The sequence below is a fragment of the Orycteropus afer genome, unplaced genomic scaffold, assembly GCF_000298275.1.
Source record: "Orycteropus afer afer isolate SDZICR_OR568_19922 unplaced genomic scaffold, OryAfe1.0 scaffold00246, whole genome shotgun sequence".
In the NCBI taxonomy this organism is placed as follows: Eukaryota; Metazoa; Chordata; class Mammalia; order Tubulidentata; family Orycteropodidae; genus Orycteropus; species Orycteropus afer.
The window spans coordinates 3,173,046-3,199,660 of NW_006921833.1; the positions used below are offsets into that span (position 1 = coordinate 3,173,046).

Sequence of the window (26,615 nt, forward strand, 5' to 3'; positions counted from 1 at the left end):
GTATCACTACGGAAGTAGATTGCCCCATCTTCCTTCTGAGGAGTGGCTGGTGGGTTTGAACCGCCAGCCTTCTGGTTAGCAGTCAAGTGCCTTGGGCACTACCTTGGAAACCCAGTGGAGGTCCCTATGAGTTGGAGTCAACTCGAGGGCACTGGGTTTGGTTTTGGTTTGTTATGTTTATATAAGGAGCCTGGGTGGTGCAAGTGGTTTGCCATTGGCTGCCAACCTAAAAGTTGGTGGTTTAAACCCACCCAGTGACTCCACAGAAGAAAGGACTAGTGAACTGCTTCCATAAACAGCCAGGAAAACTCTGCTCTGTAACAAATGAGGTCACCATGAGTCATTTATACACACACACACACACACATTTATAGAACATGTCTACATAATGTTTAAATAATCTAGAGAACCAAACCATTTTAATCAATTTCAATACACAAATGGTAAATCACTTTTCTCTAACACAAACTTAGAGATTGAGTTACAGATGTAGGAAAGACCAAATTATACCACACAATTGGGACTGTAACCTTCTGTAGTAGCATGACTGCAGAAGCAGAACTGTCTGACCACAAAATACAGGTTTGGAGGAATTTTGCCTGCAGATAGCCCACCTTGTTGATAAAGATCAAGAGAGCAGAGGTGACTGATAGGTCTTTTCTTGCATGGCAACTCCTAAACATTGGTAGTCACTCCCTGAAGAAAGAATCAGAGGTGTAGAGAAAGATTTTTGAGGTTACATTTGGGTTTGGCAGGTATATGTGCCATGATAGAGTATAGATGTCTACCATTTACATGGAAGAGAAAGTGTGACACATATGCCAAGCGTTTCCTATTTGTAGTGTTAATTTTATAAGCAAAAACAGGAAACTGTTGCAAACAGCTAGGAAGTAAGACAAGGCAATTGTTCTTAAAGAGCTGGGCTTACTTTTGTTGCCCATGTGTCCCCAGCCAGTAATATAGCAGTAGGTATCAGGTTCTACCCACTGCTCTGCAGTGGGTAAGCAGACTGGTCGAACGTAGCTTGTCTCATTGATGTCTTCACTCAATTCCACTATGCTGATGTCATAGTCCACCACCGCTCGACTATAACGAGGGTGCAGGATGATGGTCTTCACGTGGTACGTCTGCATGAACGTCGAGGGATGGTCTAAATTGTTGATGCCCAGCACGACTTTCCAAATAGCAGCATTTTCTCTCCTAAAATAATATTTCAAGAGTTATTCTCATCTTCACACAGACGTATTTTTTAAAAATCACATGTGATTTTTTTTTTTCAGTATTTTATCTTATCTGATATTAGATCTTGTCTGAAAGCAGAGAATACCAGGAAGATGTTTACCTGTGTTTCATTGACTATTCAAAGGTTTTCAACTGCTTGGATCATAACAAATTATGGATAACATTGCAAAGAATGGGAATTCCAGAACACTTAATTATGTTCACGAGGAGCCTGTATATAGACCAAGAGGCAGTTGTTCAAACTGAATAAGAGGACATTGTGTTGTTTAAAATCAGGAAAAGTGTACATCAGGGTTGTATCTTTTCACCATACTCAATCAATCTGTATGCTGAGCAAATACTAGGAGAAGCTGGACAATATGAAGAAGAATATAGCATCAGGATTGGAGGAAGACTCATTAACAACCTGCGATATGCAGATGACACAACTTTGCTTGGTAAAAGTGAGGATGACTTGAAGCACTTACTGATGAAGATTAAAGATTACAGCCTTTAGTATGGATTACACCTCAACATTAAAAAAAAAAAAAAAACCCTCACAACTGGACCAATAAACAACATCATGGTAAATGGAGAAAAGTTTGAAGGTGTTAAGGATTTAATTTTACTCAGATCCATGAGCAACACCTATGGAAGCAGCAGTCAAGAAATCAAATGACATATTGACTTGGACAAATCTGCTGCAAAAGACTTCCTTAAAGTGATTAAGAGCTAAGATGTCACTTTGAAGACTAAAGTGGGCCTGACCCAAGCCATGATATTTTTAATAGCCTCATATGCATGTGAAAGTAAGACAACGAATATGGAAGACTGCAGAGGAATTGATGCATTTGAATTGTGGTGTTGGCAAAGAAAATTGATTGTACCATGGACTGCTAGAAGAACAAGCAAATCTGTCATGGAGGAAGTCCAGCTGGAATGCTCCTTAGAAGTGAGAATGACCAGACTTTGTTTCTCATACTTTGGTCATGTTGTCAGAAGGGACTAGTCCCTGGAGAAGGATATCATGTTGGTGAAGTAAAGGGTCAACAAAAATGGGGAAGGTACTCAATGAAATGGATAGACACAGTGATTGCAACAATGGGCTAATGCATGGCAGCAATTGTTAGAATGGTGCAGGACCAGACACTGTTTTGTTCTGTTGTACATAGTGTCACTGTAAGTTGGGACCAACTCAATGGCACGTAACAACATGCTAAATATCAGAATCATCTGAGGAGCTTTTAAAATACTTTTTAGGAAGGCATCACCTCAGACTAAATAAAACAGAATCTCTTGGGCTAGAGCCTGTGAATCATTATTTTTAAGAGTTCCCTAGGGAGCCTCAGGGAGCTCTGGTGGTGTAGTGCCTAAGGCATTTGACTGTTAACCAGAAGGCTGGTGGTTCAAACCCACCAGCCACTCCTTAGAAGGAAGATTGGACAATCTACTTGCATAGTGATACTGCCTTGGAAACCCAAGGAGGGGCCGCTATGAGTCAGATCTGACTCAACGGCAGTGAGTAGGGAGCCTAGAGGAAAAATTCATTCACACTTCTCCTCTTCTTGGTGTGCCTTTTTGCACCATCAGCATGGCAAAGATTCAAAAGGCTTTGATTTCTAGAGGATTAGGAAGGAAAGTACCCAGATTAGCACTCCACCTGTTTTTATAATTGTTGGCCACTTTGGCCAGAATTTACTGTAAGTCCTCTGAGTATCTGTCTTGTTCAATGACTGTCGAGAGAGAAGCCATGGCAAAAGAGGATCCACTAATTCAGAATCATGGGGCTCTGAACAAATATAACTACCCAGGTTCCAACTTACATTCTGTCCTTTTTCCATTTTAAATAAAAATAATTTTAAAGCTATCAAAATAGGAATTGATCTCTCTATATAGTGATATCAATCGATATATACACGTATTAGGCATTGTGGAGCTACGGATTAAAAAACTAAGCAAGACATGTTCCATGCCTATATAAACTTTAGAATTAAGTGAAGATGGACAATTAAAGAAACAATTATAATAAAGGGCAGGAAGTGCTATCTTATGAGCATTATAAGATGTTGCAGAAAATTTTTTCCCCCATTAAATAAGGCTGTCATTCAAAGAACATATTTTTCTTCCTTCTCTCTCCTCCTTTCTTCCTTCAGTCCCTCCTGTCTTATTTCCTAAAAAAAAAAAAAAGAAAAGAAAAAAAATCTAGAGCAGTAAGTACATGCTCATTTGGGAAATTCAGTATTTACTTGAGATTCTATGGTTTCAGACATGCGAAACTGAGTAGTAGTTTATCACGAGTCTCTGCATATTTAATAGCTTCTTGCACTTGAATCAGAGCTAATTTTTGGTCATGACAAACATTAGCCATCTGCTTAAATCATAAGACAGTATATCAAACAATTGAACACTCCAGATAATTTGTAATAAAATGAAATAATGTCAAAATTCCAGACTCTATTAGGGTTTATCTAATTTTAAATGTTAAAAAGAAAAAGAGAATCAATAAAATTTCTGAATGTCATTAACTTGTGGCCAGCAGTCTCTTGCTACATAAACTACTATCCTCTTGGCATTAAAATCCACCAAAATTAAAAACAAAACAAACAAGAATAAAACACATAGATATTCATATTTTTCTCCTTGTATGCCAGTGAGGAATTGCTGCTTTGTTTTGTTTTGAATATGATGTTAAAAATAAGTCTCTTAATTTCTTTTTCCCTTGTCTGGAAGAAACCAGGAAAAATAAGAACATGATGTTTGAAAGGGGAGCCTGGAGTTGGGGGAAGAACAACAACAAAAGAAACACTGCCATTGAGTCGGACCCGACTCATAGTAACCCCTCCTTGGGTTTCCAAGGCAGTATCACTATGGAAGTAGATTGTCCAACCCTCCTTCTGAGGAGCGGTTGGTGGGTTTGAACCACCAGCCTTCTGGTTAGCAGTCAAATGCCCTAGGCACTACGCCACCAAATGCTGTTGTTGTTAGGTGCAGTCAAGATGGCTCCGACTCTTAGAAACCCTATGTGCAACAGAATGAAATACTGCCCAGTCTACGCCAGCCTCACAATGCTTGCTATACCTGAGCCCACTGTTGCAGCCACTATGTCAATCCATCTTGTTGAGGGCCTTCCCTTCTTTCACTGACCCTCCACTTTACCAAGCATGACATCCTTCTCCAGGGAATGGTCCCTTCTGATAACATAACCAAAGTAGGTGAGACGAAGTCTGGCCATTCTCGCTTACAAGCAGTATTTGGCTACACTTCATCCAGGACAGACTTGTTAGTTCTTCTGGCAGTCCGTGGTACTTTCAGTATTCTTTGGCAACACCACAACTCAAAAGCACCAACTCTTCTTCATTCTTTCTTATTCATTGTCCACCTTTCACATGAATATGAGGTGATTGAAAATATTACGGCTTGGGTCAGGCTCACCTTAATCTTCAAAGATACCTCTTTGCTCTTCACCAGTTGTTGTTGTTGTTAATGCCGTCGAGTTGGCCCCGACTCATAGCTACCCCTCCTTGGGTTTCCAAGGCAGTATCACTATAGAAGTAGATTGCCCAACCTTCTTCTGAGGAGTGGCTGGTGAGTTTGAACTGCCAGCCTTCTGGTTTGCAGTCAAGTACCTTAGGCACTATGCTACCAGAGCTCCAGCAGTATATTGTTATAAACTCTTTTCTTTGTGATAGATAAAACAACTGAGAAATAATGGCAAAACCATCCCTGTCTCTAAACCCAAAACTAAATCCTTTGCTGTCAAGTTGATTCTAACTCATAGTGACCCAGTAGGACAGAATAGGAAACCATGGGGTTTCCAAGGCTGTACTTCATTATGGAAGCAGAATGCTCCATCTTTTTCCTGTGGAGTGACTGACTGGTGCATACAAACTGCTGACCTTTCGGTTAACATTGTGTGCTTAATCACTGTGCCACTAGACCTCCATTTCCTGTCTTGAGGTGAAAGCAAATAGAGATAGAATTTCTGGCTGCTTGAATGCCACCTGAGATTAGTATCAGTGAACAGGCTATGTTGACATGATTATTTTAGTGAAAAAGCTAAACTGAGCTAAAAAGAAAAAAAATCTAATTGAAAATCTTCAGCATAAAGGAGACTGCTTTCTATTTCATTATAAGACCTCAAAGCAGCAGTAAGGAGAAGTGGCTGGATAAAGAGAAAGAGAAGAGTAGGTCATGAAGTAAAAGGAAAACAAGAAGAATTTTTGTTGTTCTAGAAGAAAAGTAAAGGAAGAATTTCAAGAAAGATGTAATAATCAAGTACTGGGGAGTATAATAGTGAGATGAAAATTGAGAATTGACCATTGGATTTGGCAAGATGGAAGGTGCTGGAAACTCTAATAAATATTGGTTCTATAGTGACCTTGCTGAGTGACACTTTTTAAAAAAAATTTAAGAGTTTGTTTTACATTCAACGTTACACGTACATTTAGTTTCACTCCCCATTTACCATGCCCAATCTTAACCCAGTCTCCTCCCCTCCTTGCCCAGTAACCCTCCCTCTGTGCCCCTCATAGTTAAATGCACTCTGGTCTGTCCTGCAGTATCTCCGTGTGAATGTTGCCCCTCTGGTGCCCTGTGGTCTATTGCTCCAAGGGATGTATATTCCATAGAGTATGTACATGCATCCCCCTGGGTTGAGTGGTCTGCATGTACATCTTGTTAACTATTGGGCTGAGAGGCAGCCCTGGGATTGAGTTTTATTCTAGGTGCAGAATGTATTCCAGGGCCATAGTATTGGGGGTCTCACCAGACTCCATCTGACCTGTAATTCTGGTCGTTATTGAGTTTTTGGATTCTGTTCCACATTTTTCCTCCCACTCTATCCAGGATCTCAGATTTGATCATTTCCTGAGTGGTTGGCATTGGTAGCCAGGCACCATCTAGTTCTTCTGGTCTCGAGGGACATCATGTCCCAGGGCTGGTTGCTTCCAAATGCCCCCCCTTTTTTTTCCCCACTCTTCTTCATTTCTGACGATAGGAGACCATCAGCTGCATCTTAGATGGCTGCTTGAAAGCTGTTAAGACCCCAGTCGCTACTCACCAATGTAGGATGAGTAACAAGGCTTTTATGTATTTTATTGTACAATTGAGTCTGGTGTCTCTCAGTACTATGGTCCTGAGTTGGTAGAGCTTTGGATCTCTCTCCCATAGTGTCTGGGTGTCTGTGAGGGATTGCTCTGTGTCTCTCTTCTATTGTTTCTGTAAGGATTACAGGTATTTTCTACCAATGGTATCTGTGCACGATTAGCCTGTGCTGAATCTATCTTTGGTTTAGAGTATTATCCAGTTCACTGACCCCTATCTGGACCTCTCTGGTGTTTATGTGTTTATCTGTAGCCTTGTGTTTGGTGTTAATGGTAATGCAGTATTGTAGGCACACTGGTTGGTATTAGCATCCGTCATCTATTTCCCATGTGCACAATTCAGTGCCCTCCCTTTTCCTAATGAGTGACACTTTGATAAGTGCCAATCATGAAGTGACAAACTAGAGTGGGTAAAGGAAAAATGAGAGATGGGAAGGTGGAGACAATGACTGTAGGAAAATCTTTGTAGGAGTTTTACTGTGAATGGTAGATGAAATGGTGTAGTAGTTGAAGATCAATTTCAATAGAAGAATTAAGGTTAATAATATTAAGGCTTGTTGTTTGCTGAAGAGAATAACCCTGCATAAAGTAGATATTGATGAAACAAAATAGAAATGATGTTAGGGATAAAGTCTTTGAAAAGGTTAGAGTGAATATGGTTGGCTTTGAATAGGAGCAGGGACATACCTTCCATCACACCTTGGAGGAAGGTAGAAGATATGGCCATACCCTTTGTGGTTGAATCGATTCCATCTCATAGCAACAATATAAGACAGAGTAGAATTGTCCCATAGGGTTTCTAAGACTGTAATCTTTATAGAAGCAAAGTGCTACATCTTTCTCCCACAAAGCCACTGGAGGTTTCAAATTGCTGACATTTCAGTTAGCAGAGAAGCTCTTAACAACTGTACCACCAGGGCTCCTTAGGGTATGTGGCCATAAGTGCAGGTAACTTGTTGAAATTGGGGGTGAAATAAATTGAAAGATCTGATGGTATCTATTTTCTCTTTGAAGTACGATGGGAAGTCTGTGAGGGTATAAGAGATTTAGATAGAGAGGAGAAGTTGGCAAGTAGCTGTCTGTGAAGGTAGAAAAGAGGTTTTACTGTAAATGTGTAATGTAAGTGTTCCATAGTGTTAGATGTTCATTTGAGATTTACGATCTTACATTGATGTGAGCTCTGTAAACAGTTGTGCGATATTCTCCACTGATGATCAACTGTTCAGGCACAGGTTCAGAGTACATGATTCATAGTCATAAGACAAGAAGAAATAAGTAAATAACTACTTGTTTCTTCCACTTTACCTGCCCTCAAAGTTTCAACAAGTGGGCAAAGCTCAGAAAGATGGATAGTTTAGGCCTATTACTGGAAACATCCTAAGCCAAAAACTCCAAACCAGTTTCCATCGAGTTGATTCCAACCCAGAACAACCCAAAGAACTGCCCTACAGGGTTTCCATGGCTGTATATCTTTATGGAAGCAGAATGTCACATCTTTCTCCTGTAGAGTGGTTGGTGGGTTCAAACCTCCAACCATTTGTTTAACAGCCAAGTACTTAAACATTGCACAGCCAGGACCCCTTGACAACATCTTAGTCCCAGACATTCTGCTCTGGAGAAGGGAAGAATGACACAGAATACCTCCATTTAGGTTAGGACAGCAAGGAACAAAGGATCAAGTCAGAGGTGCATGAAAATTTCAAAACCACGCCACAATGGCTCTGATAAACAGCACTACAGGGGAGGCATGGATCCCAAGTGTAAAAGTTTTGTTTTGGGGAACATTATTACCAGTGGGAATTGACCAAATCCCTCAAGTAGATGGAACATAAAAACAAATTGTGAATAATTGCCATGGTTTGGAAGCACCTAGAAGATAAAGAGGTGATTATAAAGAGACTGCTTCTAGGTGCTGTCGAGTTGGCTCTGACTCATAGTGATTCTATGTACAACAGAACGAAACATTGCTCAGTCCTGCGTCAGATTTACAATCCTTGCTATGCCTGAGCTGACCATTGCAGCCAATGTGTCAATCCATCTCTTTGAGGGTCTTCCTCTTTTTTGTTGACCCTCCACTTTACAAAACATGACATCTTTCTCCATGGAATAGTCCCTTCTGACAACATGACCAAAGTAAGTGAGGCAAAGTCTAGCCATTCTTGCTTCCAAGGAGCATTCTGGCTGCACTTCATCCAGGACAGATTTGTTAGTTCTTTTAGCAGTCCAATGTACTTTCAGTATTTTTTGTCAACATCACAACTCAAAAGTGTCAACTCTTCTTCGACCTACCATATTCATTGTCCAGGTCACATGCAATGAGGCAATTGAAAATACCATGGCTCAGGTTGTTGTTGTTGTTGTTATGTGCCGTTGAGTAGGACCCGACTCATAGCGACCCCTCCTTGGGTTTCCAAGGCAGTATCACTATGGAAGTAGGATTGCCCAACCTTCCTTCCAAGGAGTGGCAGGCTGGCTCAGGTTAGGTGCACCTTAATCTTCAAAGAGACATCTTTGCTCTTCAGCACTTTAAAAAGGTCTTTTCCAGTAGATTTACCCAGTGCAATACATCTTCTGATGTCTTGACTGCTGCTTCCACTGCTGTTGATTGTGGAACCAAGTAATACGAAAACTTTGACAGCTCCAATCTTTTCTCCATTTATCGTGATGCTGCTTATTTGGTTGAGTTGTGAGGATTTTCATTTTCTCTGTGTTGAGATGTAATCCATACTGCAGGCTGTAGTCTTTAATCTTCATCAGTAAGTGCTTCAAGCCATCTTCACTTTCACCAAGTAAAATTGTGTCTTCTGCTTAATGCAGGTTGTTACTGAGTCTTCCTCCAATTCTAGGAGCTCTGGTAGTATAATGCCTAAGGCACTTGACTGCTGACCAGAAGGCTGGCGGTTCAAACCCACCAGCCACTCCTTGGAAGGAAGGTTGGGCAATCTACTTCTGTAGTGATACTACCTTGGAAACCCAAGGAGGGGTCGCTATGAGTTGGATCCGACTCCACGGCACATAACAACAACAACAACAACAAACCTCCAATTCTGATGCCACGTTCTTCTTCATATAGTCCAGCTTCTCGGATTATTTGCTTAGTACAGATTGAATAAGTATGGTGAAAGGATATAACACAATCCCTTCTTGATTTTAAACCATGCATTGTCACCTTGTTCTGTTCAAATGACAGCCTGCTGATCTATGTATAGGTTCCTCATGAGTACAACCAAGTGTTCTGGAATTCCCATTCTTCTCAATGTTATCTATAACTTGTTATGATCCACACAATTGAATGTTTTTGCATAGTCAATAAAACACAAGTAAGCATCTTTCTGATATTCTCTGCTTTCAGCCAAGATGCGTCTGACATCAGCAATGATATCCCTCATTCCATGTTTTCTTCTGAATGTAGTTTGCATTTCTGGAAGTTCTCTGTCAATATACTGCTGCAACCATTTTGAAATATCTTCAGCAAGATTTTACTTGTGTGTGATATCAATTATATTGTTTGATAATTTCCATATTCTGTGGGATCACCTTTCTTTGGATGGGTACAAATATGGATCTCTTCCATTCAGTTGGCTAGGTAACTGTCTTCCAAATCTCTTGGCATAGATAAGAAAGGGCCTCCAGTGTGGCCTCTGTTTGTTGAAATGAGATGTTTCATGTCTGGGTATTCTATCAATTCCTGGAGCCTTGTTCTTCACCGACTCCTTCAATACAGCTTCAACTTCTTCCTTCAGTTACCACCAGTTTCTAGATCATACATCACTTCCTGAAATGGATGAACATAAACCAATTCTTTTTGGTACAGTGATTCTGTTTATTTCTTCCATCATCTTTTGATGTTTCCTGCATCATTCAATATTTTGCCCAAAGAATCTTTCAATATTGCAAGTAGAGGCTTGAATTTTTTTCTTCATTTCTTTTAACTTGAGGAATGCTGAGTGTGTTGTCCCCTGTTGGTTTTCTAACTCCAGGCCTTTGCATATTTCATTATAATAATTGACTTTGTCTTCACATGATGCTCTTCGAAATCTTCTGTTCAGTCTTTTATCTTGTCATTTATTTCATTTGCTTTAGCTACTCTCCATTCAAGGGCAAGTTTCAGAGTCTCTTCTGACATCCATTTTGGTCTTTTCTTCTTTTCCTGTCTTTTTAATGACCTCTTGCTTTCTTCATGTATTATGTTCTTGATGTCATCCCACAATTCCTCTGGTTTTTGGTCACTGGTATTCATTGCATCAAATCTATAAAAGAGACTACATGGGCTCCAAAAGAAAAAGATCAAACCTTTTATTTCCTTTTCTCAGTGTATTAAAAGGCTATTACATAAGGGAGAACTGGACAATTTTGTTCTGTGGACAATGAGAGGAGGAGCTGTCTAAAAATGCTGTTGCTGTTAGGTGCCATTAAGTTGGTTTTTGACTCATAGCAACCTTATGTACAACAGAACAAAATACTGCCCAGTCCTATGGCATCTTCACAATTGTTGCCAGGCTTGAGCCCATTGTTATTGCCAGTGTGTCAATCCATTTTGTTGGGGGTCTTCCCCTTTTTGCTGAACCACTACTTTACCAAGCACGATATCCTTCTCCAGGGATTGTTTCCTTCTGACATGGTCAAAGTATGAGAGACAAAGTCTGGCCATTCTTGTTTCTAAGAAGCATTTCAGCTGTACTTCCTCCAAAACATATTTGCTTGTTCTTCTAGCAGCCCACGGTATGGTCAATATTCTTTGCCAACACCACAGTGCAAAGGCACCAATTCTTCTGTGGTCTTCCTTATTCATTGTCCAGCTCTGGCATGCATATAAAGCTTTTGAAAATACAATGGCTTGGGTCAGGCACACCTTAGTCTTCAAAGTGATATCTTTGCTCTTATGCATCTTAAAGAAGTCTTTTGCAGCAGATTTGCTCAATGCAACACATCGTTTGATTTCTTCACTGCTGTTTTCACGGGCATTGATGTCTAGTAATAAAATATACTATAAATGTTTGAAGTTGGTGGATGGTGGTGGTGGTTGGGGGAAAATCTGGGCTAGGAAGGACATATAAATTGGAAAATCATGAACAAATGGATAATATCTAAAACCATGAGACCAGATGAGTAAGTGTAGACAGATAAGAAGACCAATGATTTTGTCCTAGAGCACTGAAATATTCAGTGGCCCAGGAAAGGAGGAATAGGAAAAAAAGAGAAGGGTAGGTCAGTGAAATAAGAGGAAAACAAAATTTTTTGTTATTTTTGCTATTCTAGAAGAAAACTGAATATAGTATTTCAAAGAGGACAAGGTGATCAAATAGTGGGGAGGGGTTCAGTGAGCTGAAAAATGAGATTTTGTCCATTGGATGTGGCAACTGATGTTGAAAGTTGGGAATGGCAGGAATTTGCATTCTTGGGTAATATTCTCCCCTAGTTCTGAAGAGCATGAATATAGGGTTAGAAAATGAAATATTTACATTGGCCCAGAGTTGGAAGTTTGCCTGCTGAGTGTGGTAGAAAAATCTAGGGTCGTAGAAGTTGATGGTCCTTGTAAGAGGAATTAAGGAACAAGGAACAAGGTAGGTTGGGGAAGGAAAGGAAAGGAAGATGAATTTGCTGAGCTAATAAATGGGGGGTGGGAAACTGCAGATAAGCAGTTAAAAGCCTTGGTAGGGTTTAAGAGTTGATGTGGTAGAAATCAAATCATGGGTGATCTGGTAGGGTAAAGGGTGTGGTTACATAGTGAGATGTTAGTTTTTCATGAAAGTTTCCTGGAGAGGAATTGGATGCTTCTGACAATTATTAGTTGTGTGTCAGCCTAGGAAGACTCTCTTTAAAAAATCTTTCAGAGGTGGAAGAAGGCAGGAAAATCACTTGTTAAATTACCTCTAAAAGTCCAAGGCTTTCTTGCTTAGAACTTTTAAGGTTGAAATGTTATTAGGGCATATGGTACTTGATCTGCTCAACTTAATATCTCATGTTCTGTTTTTAATCTTCATTTGGAATTTTAAAATATATTTCCATAGAAGACAAATTAAAAGAAACCTGTCCTTTTTCCACCAATATAATTAAAAGAGACAGACTTGAGAAGATCTACAGATGGGTCATGCTAGGCCTTGCCAAAGTAAGGGATCAGGATGTGAAGTAAATCCCATTAATTGCAGCAACTGATGGCTTTAGCAGAAAGTAAGGCTTATAATAAGAAGCTCCCAAAAGCTTTCAGTGTGACTGAAGAGATTATAAAATAGAATCAGGGTTATTAACACACATTCAAACAAAGGCTTGTTTGAAGTTGGGAAATTTCTAACTTCTTATGGACGGCCCAGACCCATCTTGACAGTTCTGTTAACTTTAGTATTCTATGAAATTTCACCAAGGCCTTTGATATCATATCTGTTCCCTTAATTATAAACACTTATTTCTTCTCTATTGCAAGACTTTGCCTTAACTTCACAGATCTGTCAGTTAAAGAGGAAATGTGGATACCACATACAAAAAATAACAGAGTGAACCTGGATTAACTAAAACCTAAAGAGTGTTGTTCCCTTAAATAACTGTTGGGTTTGCTGTAGCAATCATCTTCTAATGAACATATCTTGATAGTATAGTCTTTTGCTTATCATGTAGTTATAAATCAGAGCTGGAAAAGACATCTGGAAACATCTGGCCCCTTCCCATGCAATAACATCACAGTTTATTTCCTGACATACTGTCTTCCAGTCATTTTGGGTCTTGCACACTAAGAGCTCTGAGAGATGAGGCATTTGTTTTATTCTTCATATTTCTCCAGAAGGAGCAATCAAATAACAGTTTTGCACATTTCCATTTTATAATCACATTGTATGGAGCTCTGCGTGGGGTGGGGGATAAGGGTTAAGGCATTTAACTGCTAACCAAAAGGTCGGCTGTTCGAACTTACCAGCTGCTCTGCAGGAGGAAAACAATTTGGCTTCCTTTCTGAAAATATTTACCAAAAACCAAACCAAATTCATTGCAGTCAAGTCAATTATGACTTATAGTGACCCCACCTTGGGTTTCCAAGGTGGTATCCCTACAGAAGTAGATTGCCCAATATTCCTTACGAGGAGTGGCTCGTGAGTTTGAGCTGCCAGTCTTCTGGTTAGCAGTCAAATGCCTTAGATGCTATGCCACCAGAGCTCCTTCAAAAATCTATGGGGCATTTCTACTATGTGCTAGAGCATTGCTATAAGTTGGAATGCACTTGATGGCAGTGGTTTTTTGTTTGATTTTAAATCACATTGTTTTCTAATAATATGCTTAAATGTCTTATCTCCACCTGGCATATTCACCAAGGAAGGAAACGTGTATCCATCTCTGTATGCCCTTTATGGAACATGGCATATCCTGGGTGGTGTAGTGCCTAAGGCATTTGACTGCTAACCAGAAGACTGGTGGTTCAAACCCACCAGCCACTCCTCGGAAGGAAGACTGGGCAATCTACTTCCATAGTGATACCACCTAGGACACCCAAGGAGGGGTCACTATGAATCAAATTGATTCAACAGCAGTGAGTTTTATTATTATTATTCTCTAAAACCTGGGGTTTAGAGGCTGCTTCTTCCTTAGGGTCAGCTCTATTTTAAGGCTTGGGTCAAGGTTGGCAAGCCCAGGGCTCAGGGGCTGCTTTTTGCTTGGGGGCAGCTCTATTTGAAGGCCAGGGCCTGAGGTAGGTGGGTGCAGAGGAGTTAGGAACAACTAAAGGAGATGAACTTGTCTGTCAGTTTGTTGTCCTGTGGTGGCTTGTGTGTTGTGTGAGGCTGGAGGTTATGCTACCAGTGTTGCAGGATGCTAGCAGAGTTATCCATGGGAGACAGGTTTCAGTGGAGCTTCCAGGCTAATACAGACTTGGAAGAAGGAAGAGGCCATCCACATCTCAAAGAATTGGCCAGTGAAAACTTTATGAATAGCAGTGAAACACTGATATATGACTGGAAAACTTTACGAATAGCCCTGAAATATTGTCTGATATAGTACCGAAAGATGAGCCCATCAGGTCAGAAGGCACTCAAAATTTGACTAGGGAAGAGCAGACTCCTCAGAGTAGAGATGATCTTAAAGATATGAATAGAGTAAAGCTTTCAGGACCTCCATTCATTGATGTGGCACAACTCAAAATATGTAGAAACAGATGCAAACATCCATTAATAATTGGAACACGGAATGTAAGAAGTATGAATCTAAGAAAATTGGAAGTTGTCAAAAATGAAATGGAATGCATGAATATTGCTATCCTAGGGATTAGTGAGCTGAAATACACTGGTTTTGGCCATTGTGATCCAGACAATTATATGATCTACTATGCTGGGAATGACAAGTGAAGAGGAATGGTGTAGCATTCATCATCAAAAAGACTGTTTCAAGATCTTTCCTGAAGTACAAAGTTGTCAGTGATAGAATAATATCCATATGCCTACAAGGAAGACCAGTTAATACTACTATTATTCAAACCTATGCACCAACCACCAAAGCCAAAGATGAGGAAATTGAAGATTTCTACCAACTTCTGCCGTCTGAAATTGACCAAACATACAATCAAAATGTGCTGACTATCACTGGTGACTGGAATGCAAAAGTTGAAAAGAAAGAAGAGTTATCAGTAGTTGGAAAATATGACCCTGGTGATAGAAGTAATGCTGGCGATCACATGATAGAATTTTGCAAGACCAGTGACTTATTCTTTGCAAATACCTTTGCATGTGGACTTCACCAGATGGAATACACAGGAATCAGATTGAGTACACCTGTTGTTGTTGTTGTTATGTGCTGTCAAGTTGGACCCGACTCATAGCGACCCCTCCTTGGGTTTCCGAGGCAGTATCACTATGGAAGTAGATTGCCCCATCTTCCTTCCAAGGAGTGGCTGGTGGGTTTGAACCACCAGCCTTCTGGTTAGCAGTCAAGTGCCTTAGGCACTATGCTACCAGATCTCCTACATCTGTGTCAAGAGGCAATGGACAAGTTCAATATCTTTGGCCAAAACAAGGCCAGGAGCTGATTGTGGAACAGATGATCAACTGCTCTCATGCATATTCAAGTTGAAGCTGAAGATAAAAGAAGTCCATGAGAGCCAAAATATGACCTTGATAATATCCCTCTGGAATTTAGAGACCATTTAAAGAAAAGATATGATGTATCGGACACCAATGACAAAAAACCAGAGGAATTGTGGGAGGACATCAAGAACATCATCCATAAAGAAAGCAAGAGGTCATTAAAAAGACAGGAAAGGAAGAAAAGACCAAAATGGATGTCAGAAGAGACTCTGAAACTTGCCCTTGAGCATAGAGGAGCTAAAGCAAATGGAAGAAATGGTAAGATAAAAGAGCTGAATGGAAGATTTCAAAGAGCAGCTTGAGAAGATAAAGTCAATTACTTTAATGAAATGTGGAAAGACCTGGAGTTAGAAAACAAAAAGGGAAGAACATGCTCTGCATTTCTCAAGCTGAAAGAACTTTAACAAATGAAAGAACATTTCTCAACTTTAACAAATGAAAGAACATTTCTCAAGCTGAAAATTTAAGCCGTGAGTTCTAATATTGAAAGATTCTATGGGTAAAATATTGAATGACGCAAGAAACATCAAAAGAAGATGGAAGGAATACACAAAGTCACTGTGCCAAAAAGAATTGGTTGATGTTCATCCATTTCAGGAGGTGGCATATGATCAAGAGCCAATGGTATTGAAGGAAGAAGTCAAAGCTGCTCTGAAGGAACTGGTGAAGAATAAGGCTGCAGGAATTGACAGAATACCCACTGAAATGTTTCAACAAACGGATGCTACACTGGAGGCAAGCTGGATTCAGAAGAGGACGTGGAATGAGAGAAATCACTGCTGATGTCAGATGGGTCTTAGCTGAAAGCAAAGAATACCAGAAGCTGGATTATATGAAGAGGAATGTGGCATCAGGGTTGGAGGAAGACTCACTAACAACCTGCAATATGCAGATGACGCAACTTTGCTTGCTGAAAGTGAGGATGACTTGAAGCACTTACTGATGAAGATTAAAGACTTAAATTTAAAGATTAAAGATTAAAGTCTGCAGTATAGGTCACAACTCAATATGAAGAAAACAGTAATCTTCACAACTGGTCTGATAAAAGCTTCACAGTGGATGGAGAAAAGATTGAAGTTGTCAAAAGTGTCATATTACTTGGTTCCACAATCAACGCCAATTGAAGCAGCAGTCACAACATCAGATGATGTATTGCATTGGGCAAATGTGCTACAAAAGACCTCTTTCAAGTGATGAAGAGCAAAGATGTCTCCTTGAAGAGTAAGGTGCACCTAACTCAAGCCGTGGTATTTTTAGTCACCCCTTATGCATGTAAGAGCTGGACAATGAATAAGAAAAACCAAAGAAGAGTTGATACTTTTGACTCGTGGTATTGAAGAATGCTAAGAGTACCATGGTCTGCTAAAAGGACTAACAAATTTGTCCTTGATGAAATGCACCTGTTGTCTTCCTGGGAAGCAAAAATGACCAGACTTCATCTCACCTACTTTGGTCATGTTGCCAGAAGGAACCATTCCCTGGAGAAGGATATCAAGCTTGGTAAAGTGGAGGGTAAACAAAGAAGGGGAAGGCCCTCAACGAGATGGATTGACACAGTGGCTGCAACAATGAGCTCATGTATAGCAAAGATTGTGAGGCTGGCACAGGATGGGGTGGTGTTTTGTTTTGCTGTGCCTAGGGTAGCTATGAGCCGGAGATGACTTGATGGCACCTAACAACATTCTCTAAAAACAAGGGTAACAGTTGTTATTGTTGCTATTGGGTGCTTTTGTGTCAGTTCTGATACATAGCAACCGTAGGTACAGAAAGAAACATTGCCTGGTCCTGCACCATCCTCACAAGCATTGCTATATTTGAGCCCATCACGGCAGCTACTGTGTAAACCTGTCTTGTTAGGAGTATTCCCCTTTCTCAGTGTTCCTCTGCTTTACCAAGCATGGTATCCCTCTCCAGAGATTGGTCCCTTCTGACAGTATGAAGAAAATATGAGAGACAAAGTCAGGCCATTTTCTCTTCTAAGGAACATTCCACCTGTACTTCCCTTAAGAAAGATTTGTTTGCTGTTCTAGCAGTGCATGGTACATTCAATATTCTTCACGAACATCACAATTAAAATGCATTGATTCTTCTCTGGCCTTCCTTATTCATTGTCCAGCTCTCAAATGCATATGAGGCTATTAGCAACACCATTGCTAGAGCCAGGCACACCTTAGTCATCAGAGTAACATCTTTGATCTTAGGTAGACACTTTAAAAAGGCCCAATACAATAATTCACTTGATTTCATGACTCATGATTCTGTGGATGTTGCTTGTGGATTCAAGTAAAATGGAATCCTTGACACCTTTAAAATTTTCTCCATTTATCATAATGTTTCTACTTGGTTCAGTTTTTGAAGATTTTTGTTTTCTTTATGTTGAGGTGTAATCCATACTGAAGGCTGTAGTCTTTGATCTTCATCTGTAAGTGCTTCAAGTCTTCTTCACTTTCAGCAAGCAAGGTTGTGTCATCTGCATATTGCAGGCTGCTACTGAGTCTTCCTCCAATTCTGATGCCACATTCTTCTTCATATAGTCCAGTTTCTCAGATTATTTGCTCAGTATACAGATTGAATAAGTATGGTGAAAAGATACAACCTTGACGCACACCCTTCCTGATTTTAAACCATTCAGTATCCCTTTGTTCTGTTGGTACAACTGCCTCTTGGCCTATGTGCAAGTTCTTTATGAGTACAATTAAGTGTTCTGAAATTCCCATTCTCTTTTAAATTTTTTTATTTTAAGAGTTTGTTTTACATTCAACATTATGTGTACATTTAGTTTCACTCCCCATTTAACATCTGCAACCCTAACTCAGTCTCCTCCCTTCCCTACCCAGTAACCCCCCCCATGCCCCTCATAGTTATGCACTCCTGTGTATCCTGCATTTCCTCATGTGAATGTTGTCCCTTGGTGCCCTGTGTTTGATTGCTCCATGGGATGGATTTCCATAGAGTATGTGGGTGCGTCACCCTGGGTTGAGTAGACTGCATGTACATCTTGTTAACTATTGGGCTGAGAGCCAAACCCTGGGAGTGAGATTTATTCCAGGCCTGAATCCCAGGACCATAGTACTGGGGGTCTCACCAGACTCCATCCAACCAGAATTCTGCTCATTATTTAGTTTTTTTATTTTGTTCCACGTTTTTCCTCACACTCTATCCAGGATCTCCAGATTTCACCTTTCCGGAGTGGTTGGCATTGGTAGCCAGGCACCATCTAATTCTTTTGGTCTCAAGGGCCATCATGTTCTAGGGCTGATTGCTTCCAAATGCCCCCTTTTTTTTTGCACTGTTCTTCACTTCTGACACTAGGAGACCATTAGGTGCATCTTAGATGGGCACTTGGAAGCTTTTAAGACCCCAGTTTCTACTCACCAATGTAGGATGAGAAACAAGGCTTTTTATGTACTTTTTTGTGCCAATTGAATCTGGTGTCCCTCAGTACCATGGTTGGATGTCTCTCCCACAGTGTCTGGCTGTCTGTGAGGGATTACTCTATGTCTCTTTTCTGTTGTTTCTGTAAGGATTGCAGGTATTTTGTATCACTGGTGTCTGTGCATGATTAGCCTCCACTGACTCTATCCTTGGTCCAGAGTATACTCCTGTTCACTGACCCCCATCTGATCCTCTCAGGTGTTTATGTGTTTATCTGTAGCCTGGTGTTTGGTGTTAATGGTAATGGAGTATTGTGGACACACTGATTGGTATTAGCATCTGTCGTCTATCTCCTATGTGCACAATTCAGTGTCCTCCCTTTTCCTAATGTTATCATGGTGGTCACAGACTCATTCCATACATCCCTCTCCTTACCCACATCAGCATGTGGGCCCCAACTAGCCTGAAATTAATCCCTTCTCTTCCCTCCCCACCCTGGTAACCTACAAGTGAGTTCCCTTTCCCAAGCAAATGCTTCTTTGTCTTTTTACAGTAATGGGCTCATACAGTACTTGTCCTTCTGAGATTGATTTATTTCACTCAGCATAATGTCCTTCAGGCTCATCCATTTGTGAGATGATTCGTGTATTCCTCATTGTTCTTTAATGTAGCATAATATGCCATTGTGTGCATGTCACATAATTTGGTTATCCACTCATTCGTTGATGGGCATTTAGGTTGTTTCCATCTCTTTGCCATAGTGAATTGTACGCGATAAACATAGGTGTGCATATGTATGTTCATGTGCTGGCTTTCACCTCTTTAGGATATGTTCCTAGTAATGGAATTGCTGGGTTAAATGCTATTTCTATTTTCAGTTTTGTAAGAAACACCATACCATATGCCACAATGGTTGTACCATTTTACAATCCCACCAGCAGTGCACAAGAGTTCCAATCTCTCCACAACCTCGCCAGCATTTGTTATTTTCTGTCCTGTTGAACTTTGCTTTTATTGCTGGGGTGAGATGATATCTCATCGTTGTTTTGATTTGCATCTCTCTAATGACTAACGATCACAAGCAATTCCTCATGTGTTTGTTGACCGCCAGCATATCCTCTTTGGTGATGTGTCTGTTAGAGTGTTTTGCCCATTTGTGAATTGGGTTGTTTGTCTTTTTGGTGTTGAGGTGTTGAAGTTTTCTATGGATTTTGGAGATAAGTCCTTTATCAGATATGTCACAGGCAAATATTTTCTCCCAATCTGTAGGTTCTCTTTTTACACTTTTGGCAAAGTCTTTCGATGCACATAAGAATTTAATTTTTAAAAGGTCCCAGTCATCTAGCTTCTCTTCTACCTCCTGTGCATTCTGGGTTATGCTTGATAGTCTATTTACGCCATAAATTAGGGCCCCCAGATTTTCCCCTATTTTATCATTGATGAATTTTATAGTTTTGGGTGTTACATTTAAGTCTTTGATTCCAGCTTGAGTTTGTTTTTGTGTATGGGATGAGGTATGGGTCTTGTATCATTTTTCTGCAGGTGGATATCCAGTTTTGCCAGCACCATTTGTTAAAGAGGCTGTCTCTTCCCCCATTTAATGGGTTTTGGACCTTTGTCAAAGATCAGGTATCTATAGATGGATGAGTCTATTTCTGGACTTTCTATTCTATTCCATTGGTCTATCTGTCTATCATTGTACTAATACCATGCTGTTTTGACTACTGTGGCTGTATAGTAAGTTTTAAGATCTGGGAGTGTGAGACCTCCCACTTTGTTCTTCTTTAGCAGAAGTGTTCTGCTTATCTGAGGTCCCTTTCCTTTCCATATGAAGATAGCAATTGGTTTTTCCATGTCCTTAAAAATTTTTGTTGGTATCTGGATTGGGATGCATTAAATGTGCAGATTGCTTTAGGTAGTATTGACATTTTCACAATATTCATTCTACCTATCCATGAACAAAGCAGGTTCTTCCATTTATGTAGTGCCCTTGTTGTCTCTTGTAGTAGTGTTTCATAGTTTTCTTTGTATAGGTCTTTTGTGTCTCTGGTAAGGTTTATATCTACATATTTTATCTTTTTAGTAGCTATTGTAAAGGTATTGTTTCCCTTATTTCTTTTTCAGAGGTCTCTTTGTTGGTGGAGAGGAATCCAGCTGATTTTTGTATGTTGACCTTGTATTCTGCCACTCTGCTGAACCTCTCTATTAGTTCCAGTAGTTTTTTTTTGTTGAGTCTCTTGGGTTTTCTATGTACAGGATCATATCATCCACAAATAGATATAGTTTTACTTCCTCTTTGTCAATCTGTATGCCTTTTATTTCTCTTTCTTACCTTATTGCCCTGGCCAGGACTTTCAATACAATGTTAAATAGAAATGGTGATAGAGGGCATCCATGTCTTGTTCCTGTTCATAAGGGGAATACCTTGAGTCTTTCTCCATTAATAATGATGTTGGGTGTTGGCTTTGCATATATGCCTTTTATTTTGTGGAAGAATTTCCCTTCTGTCCCTATTTTGCTGAGAGTTCTGAACAGGAACGGGTGTTGGATTTTATCAAATGCCTTTTCTGCATCGATTGGCATAATCATATGGTTCTTTTGTTTTGTTTATGATTGTTTTTCTGATGTTGAACTATCCTTGTATACCTGGTATGAATCCCACTTGGTCAGGATGTATTATTTTTTTGATATGTTGCTGGATTCTGTTGGCTAGGATTTTGTTTAAGGTTTTTGCATCTATGTTCATGAGGGATATTGGTCTGTAGTTTTCCTTTTTAGTATTGTCTTTCCCTGGTTTTGGTATTAGTGTTATGCTTGCTTGATTAAATGAATTTGGGAGTATTCCATCTTTTTCTATGTTCTGGAATAGCTTGAGTAGTTTAGGTGTCAACTCTTCTCTGAATATTTGTGAAGGCATCACAGTTCTCCAGTGAAGCCATCAGGGCCAAGACTTTCCTTTGTGGGGAGTTTTTTTTATGACCTGTTCAATTTCTTCTTTTGTTATGGGTCTGTTCAAGTATTCTATATCTGAGTGGGATAGTTTAGGTAAGTCTTGTGATTCTAGGAACTTGTTCATCTTTTCTAGGTTCTCAATCTGTTGAAGTACAGTTTTTCATAATATTCTGTCAGTATATTTTTTATTTCAATTGGTTCTGTTTTGATGACACCCTTTTTGTTTACTGTTCTTGTAATTTGAATCTTCTCTTTCTTTTCTTTTGTTAGATTTGCCAATGGTTTGCCAATTTGGTTCATCTTTTTGAAGAACCAGCTTTTTTTTTTTATTTTCTCTATTTTTTTTTTTTGTTTTGTTTTCTGTTTAATTCATTTCTGCTCTGATCTTTATTATTTTCTTAGTTCTAGATACTGTAGAATTCTTTTGTTGTTCTTTTCCTAGTTGTTGAGTTGTTAGACTGTTGATTTTGTTTCTTTCCTCTTTTTTGATGTATGCATTTATTGGTATAAACTGACCTCTGATTACTGCTTTTGCTGTGTCTCATAGGTTTTTCTATGATGTATCTTCATTTTTGTTCCTTTCTAGGAACTTTTTATTTGTTCTATTACCCAGTAGTTTTTGAGCAGTGAATTGTTTAACTTCCACATTTGATGTTTTTTCCTTGATCTTCTTATTATTAATTTCTAATTTTATAGCATTGTGGTCTGAGAAGATGCTTTGTAGCATTTCAATGTTTTTGAATTTATTGAGGCTTCTTTTATATCCTAACATGCAATCTATTCTGGAGAAGGATCCATGTGCACTGGGAAGAATGTGAATTGTGCTTTTGTTGTGTGGAATGCTCTGTATATGTCTGTGAGGTTGAGTTGGTTGATTGTGTTGTTGAGTTCTTCTGTAACATTGTTGAGTTTTTTTCTAGTTGATCTGTCTTTCCTTGAAAGTGGTGTGTTAAAGTCTCCTACAGCTATTGTAGAGTTGTCTATTGTCCTTTTTAATTCAATTAATATTTGCTTCACGTATTTTGGAGCACTTTCATTGGGTGCATAAGTATTTATTATAGTAATGTCTTCTTTGTCAATTGACCCTTGACAGCATCATACAATATCCTTCTCTGTCTCTTATGTTGTTTTTCATCTTGAAGTGTATTTGATCAGAAATTAATATTGGCACTTTCTGATCTTTTTTGGTTACCATTGGCTTAGTATATATTTTTCCACTCTTTAACTCTTAATTTGTTTTTATCTCTGTGTCTAAGGTGGGTCTTTTGTAGGCAGCATATTGATGGGTCTTCTTTTCTTATCCAGTCTGAAACTCTCTTTCTCTTGATTGGTGCATTTAGACCATTCACATAGAGTTTAATTAGTGATAGGTATGAATTGATTGCTGTCATTCTATTGTTTTTTTTTGTTGTTGTTGTTGTGTTGTTGGTGTTTCCTTGTTCCATATACTTTTCTGTGCTGATTTTGATTTGTTGTCAAGTGTTCTTTTCTTCTTTGTTTTTGGTTTTATGCTCATTAAACCCTTATGTTTTTGGAATTCCCATTCTTCACAATGTCATCCATAATTTGGTATGATGCACACAGTTGAATGCCTTTGTATAGTCGATAAAACATAGGTAAACATGTTTCTGGTATTCTTTGCTTTCATTCAAGATCCATCTGACATCAGCAATGATATTTCTTGTTTCATATCCTATTCTGAATCCAGCTTGAATTTCTGGAAGTTCCTTGTCAATATACTGCTACATTTTTTTTTTTTTTTAATTATCATCAGCCATATTTTACTTGTGTATGATATTAATGAGTTTTGTTTGATAATTTCCACATTCTGTTGGATCATTTTCTTTGGAATGGGCACACATATGGCTCTCTTCCAGTCTGTTGGCCATGGAGCTGTCTTCCAAATATCTTGATGTAAAGGAGTAAGTGCCTCCAGCACTGCATCCACTTGTTGAAACATCTCAATGGGTATTCCATTAATTCCTATAGGATTATTTTTATGCCACTCCCTTCATTGAAGTTTGTACTTCTTCCTTCGATATCATTAGCTCTTGATTATATGCTACCTCCTGAAACGGTTGAATGTCAACCAATTTTTTCTGTGCAGTGACTTTGTGTGTGCCTTCCAACTTCTTTTGATGGCTCCTGCATCATTCAATATTTTGCCCATAGAGTCCTTCAATATCAGAACTTAAGGCTTGAATCTTTTCTTTAATACTTTCAATTTGAGAAATGCCAAGCACGTTCTTCCTTTTTGATTTTCCTGCTCCAGATCTTCTCACATTTCATTATAATACTTTACTTTGTCCTCTTGAACTGCCTTTTGAAATTTTCTATTCAGCTTTTTCACTCTTTTATTGGTATTGGTCAATTTGAATCAGACAGTCATATGGTCTACTATGCCAGGAATGACAAATTAATGAGGAATGGCATCACATCCATTGTCAAAAAGGACATTTCAAGATCCATCCTGAATAACAATACTGTCAGTGATAAGCTATCATCCATATGTTTACAAGGAAGACTAGTTAATACAACTATTATTCAAATTTACCCACCTACCACTAAAGGCAAAAACGAAGAAATTAAAGATTTTTACCAACCTCTGTATCTGAAATTGACCAAATATGCATTCAAAAAATATTGATAATCACTGGTGATTGAGATGAAAAAGTTGGAAACGAAGAATAAGCAATTTGGCCTTGGTGATAGAAATCACACTGGAGATCACAAGATAGAATTTTGCATGACCAACAACTTATTCATTGCAAATATATTTTTTCAACCACATAAAGGTGACTAGATACATGGCACTGGGCAGATGGAATACATGGGAATCAAATTGATTACATTTGTGGAAATAGATGATGGCAAAGATCAATATCATCAGTCAGAACAAGGCCAAGGGCCAACAGTTGAACATCAATTGCTCATATGCAAGTTTATGTTGACACTGAGGAAAACTAAAACAAGTCCACTAAAACTAAAACAAGAGCTAAAATAGGACATTGAGAATATCCCACCTTAATTTATAGACCATCTGAAAAATAAATTTGATGCATTGAACATGAATGACCAAAGAACAGATGAGTTGTGGGATTATATAAAGGACATCATACAAGAAGAATGCAAAAGGTCATGAAAAAGACAGGAGAGTTCCAGTAAGGTGGTGGAATAGGCAGAGACTGCACAGACTCTCTTCAACAAAGAAAAGGGGAACCAATTAACACAGATACAGAAGATAATCCTGGAGCCCTGAGCTTTGACAGGAAGGATATAGAAATGAACTAAACTCCAACTAGTAGAAGAATTTGCATGAAAACACCAAAAAAGGAGACATACAGAGCTGCGGTCTGGCAGCAATCCTGATGGCACAGACAGCTTGGATATTGCCAAGTGGTGTTAGGACCTAAGCATTAACCTAAAAATCGGCCCTTCTAGCCAGGGACAACACTGAGGACTGCACTGGTGGCTGGTGAATTAAAGAGGAAGCAGCACAGAGGAAGGTGGGCTGAGCTGTGGACTTTAGCCTGTCTGGAGGTGCAGCCATTATGAATGTTTACAAGCAGTTTGACCACTTTGGATTTTTAAAGCAACAGCTGTTCTCTCAGATTCCAGGGACTTAAAAATAGGCTCCATATGCTGGGAACTGCAAGGACATTCCGGATGTGAATGACTGGAAAGGTGCGATATTCCCTGTGTTACTCTTATACCCCACAGCCTCTTGGTGAATGGAGGTGAGGCCATCCTTCACTCCCTCCCATCCACCTTCTGGGACAGCAGGAATTCCATCCCAGTCTGTGTGCTTAATGGAGCCTGGGTGCCCTGCCCCACCCTGCCCAGATTTTTTTTCAGTTTGTTTTAAAGTTAGTATTATTATTATTGTCCTTTTTATTACTATTCTTTATTCTTCCCTTCCCAGATTCCATTTTTCAGCTTCTTCTCTCTTCTTGGTTCTTGGTTCCAATTCTTTTCTTTCTCATGGTAATACTGTTTCTTGTTTTTCTTTTTGCATTTGTCCCATATTTTTCATTATTCTTCTACTCTACTTTATTTCTCTTATTGCCCTCTCCCCAATTGTGAGCTTCCTGTTTTTCCTTTCTTTTCTTTTTCTTTTTTTTTTTTTTTGGTTATTACTCCTGTGTGATTATATGGTGTGTTTTTGTCCACTTGCTTTTCATTTTTTGATGGTTATTCAATTGTCATTTTTGTCTAACTGAGTGGGAGACAGCAACAGTGCCCATATAACACAACTACACCCACACCCTCTGCAGCTTCACTTACTGAGTGAGAGCCACCACTTCCTTCTCCTCCAACTGGCCAATGATAAACATCTGCCAAGAAGAGCCCACTCATCCTTAGCTGATCTTCACAAACAGTTAACAGAGATCCCAATACAATGTCACAATGTCTCAGAGACAAGAGACCACAAGGCCACACAAAGAAGCAAGATAAAGTGGTAGAAACAAGGGAGCAGGATACAGATGCAGAACACATCCCTGAAGAAGAAGCATCATTGGAACTCCCTGATAAGGAATTCAAAAGAATTATATTTTGTTATCTTCAAAGATTGAGAGACAAAGCAAGGAAAACACTGGAAAATTTAAGGAAAACACAGACAAAACTCTAGAACAATTTTGGAAGAAAAAACAAGAACAAAATGACAAAATAAATGAAAAATTAGAAATGATTCAAAATCTACAGATAGAAATCCAGAAGATTAATACTAAATTTTCAGAAATAGGTAACACATTGAAAGGACAAAGGAGTAGAATTGAATCAATGGAAGACAGAAATCATGACATTGAAGGCAAATACCTGAATACTTCTTTGGAAAGGGATCAATTAGAAAAAAGATCAAAACAAAATAAAGAAAGCCTAAGGTTCATGTGGGATATAATCAAAA

At 39.2% G+C, this 26,615-nt stretch overlaps 1 protein-coding gene across 1 annotated transcript in view; it reads right to left on the bottom strand.

Moving 5' to 3' along the window:
- Nucleotides 1-26,615, bottom strand: part of CORIN (corin, serine peptidase) — a 451,047-nt gene that overhangs the window by 9,774 nt on the left and 414,658 nt on the right. The window contains exon 20 of the mRNA XM_042782130.1: nt 929-1,200. Coding sequence (XP_042638064.1) covers nt 929-1,200 — 272 coding nt within the window. The remainder of the gene's footprint in view (nt 1-928; nt 1,201-26,615) is intronic.